Consider the following 6,000-nt stretch of genomic DNA (forward strand, 5'->3'; position numbering starts at 1 on the left):
AAGGACTAGAGGGGGCAAAAGAAGAAGAGAGAGAGCGCCCACGCAACAAAGCAGGGAAAGAAAAGGGAGAATACAGTTTGTGGAAGAAAATAATCTAACACTCTGTCACAGCAGCAGTTCCTCCGAGGGAAATCAGCAGCAACCTGCATCCTGGTCATAGAGGATAGCAATGCCTAATAGGGAAGGATTAACCAAGCTACAAACAAGCTCATGATGCACTCCAGGTGTTGTGTATAATATGTGTGTGCAGACCACCTTCCCTGGTCACCAGCTATTTGTTGAAGCTGCTGGTGATTATTGTGAAGGTCACATGAAGGGAAAGCACCAGAATATTTCTGTCACAAAATGGTAGCACCCAGGGAGTTGAGCACATAGGGGAATAACCACTGCTTTTTCTGCTTCTCCCCATAGCTCCTGACATGGCATCCACCATGGAGGACAGAGAAGGGGGGTGGGGAGGGGATGAAATTGAACTTAAATTCCACTACTGCTCAGCCTCACAACAAGCACATCCATCTTTAGGTGGCTGTGTAGCGTTCAAGGCATGTCCTGTATCTAGCCAGACACAATCAGGAGCAGAGGACATGCTATGAGAGCATACTCTTCCTAGCATTTCACCTTGTGGGATTCTTCAGGGTGAAACTTAAAACAAATAAGAAATCTAGTCTTGATGATCTGTTCAGATCACAATGGCTAACGGGCATCTTGGTATTTAACAGGGATTGTATACCGTTATTTATCTGCACACACAATATTAACTGATCAGTATTTTTTAGAATCACCATAGATAATTCATTTTAGAAAATTATGTGGAAGCTGTATCATTTCTGGCTCTGGCTTGCAGGTCTCTAATGTGTGATAAAAATAAGGGACACCCCAGAGTATGGCTATTTTTCTCTGACATTTCTATCCCTGACATTACATAACATATGGAGCCTTTGTCTGTGCTTTACTGGATTTCCATTAATTTTCTGTACATTCTATACAACCATCTATGTTATTCATTCTCTCCTTGAAACAGTGCCTTCCTCCACTACTCCTCATCCTCCCCACCCTGCCAGTGCCCAGCAGCAATTGTCCTCCAGCAGCAGGGGTGAGGGGGGACATCCTACCATCCTGCTCATCCCCAGGATTCTGCCTTCTTGTATTTAGCTCCCATAAATAAATAAATAAATGATTGAGGATTAAAACCATTAAATCTCCTGTGATGTGGACAACACATCAGCTCGGTTCCTTCTTACTCCCTCTCCACCCCCAAACAAATGGCTTCTTTTGTGCATTAGTCACTCCAAAAGCAGGATTTGTCTGGTGCCTCATCCTCCTCTTAACCTCTTTCACACACACTCCCCCCGCCCCTCCCAGCCCACCAAGCAATATGCTGCCCAGCATCGATCTGCTTTGATCAGTTCCCAATCAGATATTACCATTTCAAAGCGGACATTTATACGCACATATGCGCTTCTAATCTTATGCTGAGGGGAGGGCTCCCCTGCTAGTGAAGGTGACAATCAAGGGAATAAGAAAAGGAGTACTAATGGCACCTTAGAGACTAACCAATTTATTTGAGCTCAGGAAAGCTTATGCTCAAATAAATTGGTTAGTCTCTAAGGTGCCACAAGTACTCCTTTTCTTTTTGCGAATACAGACTAACACGGCTGTTACTCTGAAACCAATCAAGGGAATGTCACCGGTCATAGAGACTCCTGATTTCTGCGTTGTAGGGTGCAGTGCAATCCCGGCACTAGGATCTGTGTGTGTCGCAGGGGCTGGGATGATCCATCTCCAGTACGAATTCCAAGTTCAGAGGAGCAAGATCAGCCCCCCTCCCCTGTCCTGGATTGCACTGCATTAAGCTTTGCACTGCATGTCCATTGAGCAATGCATTGCACAACACAGATGCATCGGGGACATCAGCCCTCATAACATCCCCTATAATCGTCTATAGTTTATAAATCTTACCTTCCCACAAAATTTTCCAACACTGAGCTCTTGCCGGCGCTCTGTCCCCCCACCACAGCGATCTGGGGCAGGTCCAAGTCGGCGTTCTGACCGATGGAAGCGAAGGCGTCCTGGAGCTTGTTGACCAGGGGGATGAGGTCTTCCATCCCTCGGTTCCCCATGTCTGCAGCTCCGCCTGGGCTCTCGCCTCCTGGGCTTGCAACGCAAAGCCCTCTTTCTCCCCGCTTGCTTTGCAAAGGATTTACTGCTGGGGTTTGGCCCCCCAAGCCCTCATCAGGGGTTGTCCCCACCTCACAGCTACGTGGTGGGTTGGTTTGCCCTCCACTCTCCACCTAACCTGGGTCCCTGGATCTCTGCAGCAACGCTGCTATCCCGACTGCCAGCTCAAGCCCGCTAGCCACAGGGCTCCTCACGGGATTTAAAGCGCACGTACCAGCAATGGCCGATAGAGGGCTCCCTCCTGAGGGCCGAGAGCTTCATGGGAGTTGTAGTTCACAGGGATTGCTAAAGGGAGCTATGCCGTGAGCCAGAAGAAAAGGAGTACTTGTGGCACCTTAGAGACTAACCAATTTATTTGAGCATGAGCTTTCGTGAGCTACAGCTCACTTCTGAGCTGTAGCTCACCAAAGCTCATGGTCAAATAAATTGGTTAGTCTCTAAGGTGCCACAAGTACTCCTTTTCTTTTTGCGAATACAGACTAACACGGCTGTTACTCTGAAGCCGTGAGCCAGGTGTCTTTAGGGTACCTGCCTCCGTAGCCTGGGATCTGCTCCCAAGCCGGGACACTAGAATAAGGGAGGCTTCCAGTGTCTCAGGGAAACACAACACAATTCTCCAACACAAAAGGGGGGTTCAAAATTGGCATTAAAATCAACCCTCCAGAATGTGAAATCTGGAGGGTCTGCATAATCCCTGATATATTTATAATGAAGAAGCCAAGAATATTTCACTCCTCCCAAAACGCAGTAAATCAGTGCTGACTTTAAATATTCAAGACACACTGCAGATTAACAGCTAAATATATTTTTAACTAATATCTCTGTAAATAATCTCTGTTCTTGAAAGTGCCCTTACCTAGTTTACTAATCACTAAAGTAGACGTTTATTTATTTTATTTTATTTTACTTTTAATTTACTTTTCACTGTTGCTCCTGTTTGATCTTTGCTTTTTGAATTTCCCAGAGTAGGAACAATGAAGAAATGCATTTCACTTTTGTTCCCAGTCAGTTTCAATTTCTGATTGTAATGCACTAGCACATTGCTGCTATGTTTGATTTACAAAAAATGCAGGGAAATGTTTAATGTTATGTGTTTCCACTGATTTTTTTTAAAAGGCTCAGATAATAAAGAGGAACTATTTGGCTTAGTTTGCAAAATAATGTTTTTACAAAAATAATATTTAGGGCCCTAATTAACCTGAAAGTATCCTTGGTAAAAATAAAAATATTCCTTACAGGTCAGGGTCAAAGTATTTCACTCTGGCAATGTAAATGTTTGCAGGCCTCTCCCCCTCTTCCCCCCCCCACCATCTTGATAGGAAAACTGCCATTTACCAGAGGTTTGCTGTAATCAGCAATTCTAAAATTTACATAAAATTGATTACTTGTGGCACCTTAGAGACTAACCAATTTATTTGAGCATGAGCTTTCGTGAGCTACAGCTCACTTCTGATGAAGTGAGCTGTAGCTCACGAAAGCTCATGCTCAAATAAATTGGTTAGTCTCTAAGGTGCCACAAGTACTCCTTTTCTTTTTGCGAATACAGACTAACACGGCTGTTACTCTGAAACCTGTCATAAAATTGATTGTATTTGATTGCAGCTATCAACACTTTTTGCTAGCAATAGCACCATCAAACTATCCAAATATTGGACCCCCATCTGGCTGTTTAACATACTAAACAGGCATGTCACTCTGAGTGAGTTTATGTTCCAGAAATTATCATTTAGGATCGTTCTGTTCCCTATGAGATCTGAAATTAAATTTAAACATTTGTGTTTCTCTTAGAAAAGGCTTGCAAAAGAACATTGACAGTGCATTGTGTCAGCAACTGACATTCATGCCTTAAAAAAAAATCTGACTAATATAACCAGAGGAAGGGAGAGAAGGGATGCAACAACTGGATTTCTTGTGAGTTCTCACTCAGCTATTCTTACTTTCATATTTATTTTTCGTTAAATTAGAATTTAAATTACTAATAATCTTTGGCTCTCAAGCCACACACACACAACTTTTGTGGAGTCCACAGTCAGAGATTTTCCTACACCCCCCCTAGGGGGGGTTTATACCCTCCCTGAATTTTCCAACCCACCCCCCGCAGTTTTGTGAACTAGTTACATGCAGTGTTGCCAATTTAGTGATTGTTTGGAAATTTGAATTAAAATTGAAACATTAATACACACTTTAAAAGCATATAAAGTGTATGATAAAATACATGTATCTGAAAAAGTATAATAGATTTGAAAAGTATGAACATAGACTAGCTTCCTTATACAGCTGCTGTTTTTTATGACAATGTCAGTGCATTCATTTTGGTGATGTTGGCCAACCTAATAATTTCAAATTATGATTTGTAAGCAAAGTCTAAATGAGCTCTCCCTGACAACTAGTGATGAGCTGAGGGCTGTGGGGAAAGGCTTCAGGACCAGATTGTATTTACATTCACGCCTAATCTACCTAGGTATCCAGCAAAAGAGCTGTGTTGCCCAAGTGATAGATTTTGGCTGGTGCTGGGTTACAAATCACTTGAATGCAGGGGGAGGGGGAGTAATGAAATGTTGTTATTCTTATTGTATGAGTAAAGGGCAGTAGAACTGTTCTCAGCCTGTGCTGATTGAGGGCATCAAGAGAGAGGGTGGGGACAGGTTTTTTGCTTGATGGTCTGCCTGAGTCACAAGTAGTATTTGACCTGCCCCTCTCCACTGTTTAAAGACAGAGCTGATTAGGCTCCATAGATAGTCTTTTGTTTTGTTAAGTGACCACTACAGCTGAAATCACTGATAATCAGGTCTAAAGTGCTTAGACCTGCTGTTGGACAGTATATCTGTGGAAGAGACGGCCCAGCCTGTACTAGCAGTGAGGTTCCCCCACTGAGAGCTCAGCTGAAATCACTGAGAGCCGGTGAAACCTCAAGAGACCAACTCACAGAGGTTACAGTGGCAGGTGGCAGCAGAAGGTGACGGCGCGGGGCCATTGGCAATAGAGCGATGGAGTGAACGGTAGCACAATGAACAACAGTGGCCAGAGCGAACAGTGAGCAGCTGGAGGAACAAGCAAGGTGCCTTCTTGCTCCCCACCTGGGAGGTGAACTCATGTGAAAGCACCTCTGAACTCTGAGTCTCCACTGACCAAGGACAACACCGGTGAGTGTTAAGGAGGCTGTTAAGAATGCTGGAGACACAATACAGTTCATGCGAACCAACATGGCTGTGGCATCCTACTTTCTATTTAGGCAAGAGATACTACAAACTGGAGGCCAATGTTAAGGGCATGGTCACTTGTTCATCCTGAAGCTGAACACTGGTTCCGAACAAGACCAGCAAACGCTCACTGTCTTTTTCTGCAAGAAACTCAAATAACTGGCTAGAAGCATGTGGTGCGACAGTGAAAGACTCTTCAGTTGAAAAAACTGAAGAACTCTCTCGCCACATTCAAAAAATTTGCAGACATGGCTGATGAATGCACTGATGCAAATGGGCATCAAGTATTAAGTCCTCATGTATGTTGTCTTGATGTCAGGGGTAGGCCAGTAGATGCATTTCTAGATGTTCAAGTTATAGAAGACACATCAGCTGCATCTGTGACAACCCACATCTTGGAAGAGTTAAATGCCTGTCAATTGGACCCCAAACAGATGGCTGCTTGTGCATTTGATGGAGCTGCAAACTTCTCTGGAAGACATGGTGGAGTACAAGCTTTGCTTAAAGAAAAGTAATCCTAATCTCTCCTATACACACTGCAAAGGCCATCTACTCCAACTAGCGCTAGTATGAGCAGCAGGCTCTTCAAAAGACATTTTAAAAAGCTATAAATTTCATGTCT

The 6,000-nt window shown here is 43.8% G+C and overlaps 1 protein-coding gene across 22 annotated transcripts in view; it reads right to left on the reverse strand.

Moving 5' to 3' along the window:
• Positions 1 to 2,364, reverse strand: part of DNM1 (dynamin 1) — a 104,103-nt gene extending 101,739 nt beyond the window's left edge. For all 22 annotated transcript variants that reach the window (XR_012155249.2, XR_012155247.2, XR_012155250.2 and 19 more), the window contains exon 1: positions 1,960 to 2,364. Coding sequence is in view for 18 of the 22 variants with exons in the window: in XM_073314334.2 (XP_073170435.1) it covers positions 1,960 to 2,120 (161 nt within the window). In the remaining 4 variants the exon portion in view is untranslated. The remainder of the gene's footprint in view (positions 1 to 1,959) is intronic.
• Between the last annotated feature and the right edge of the window lie 3,636 nt (positions 2,365 to 6,000).

The sequence above is a fragment of the Lepidochelys kempii genome, chromosome 16 (genome assembly GCF_965140285.1).
Source record: "Lepidochelys kempii isolate rLepKem1 chromosome 16, rLepKem1.hap1, whole genome shotgun sequence".
Classification (NCBI taxonomy): Eukaryota; Metazoa; Chordata; order Testudines; family Cheloniidae; genus Lepidochelys; species Lepidochelys kempii.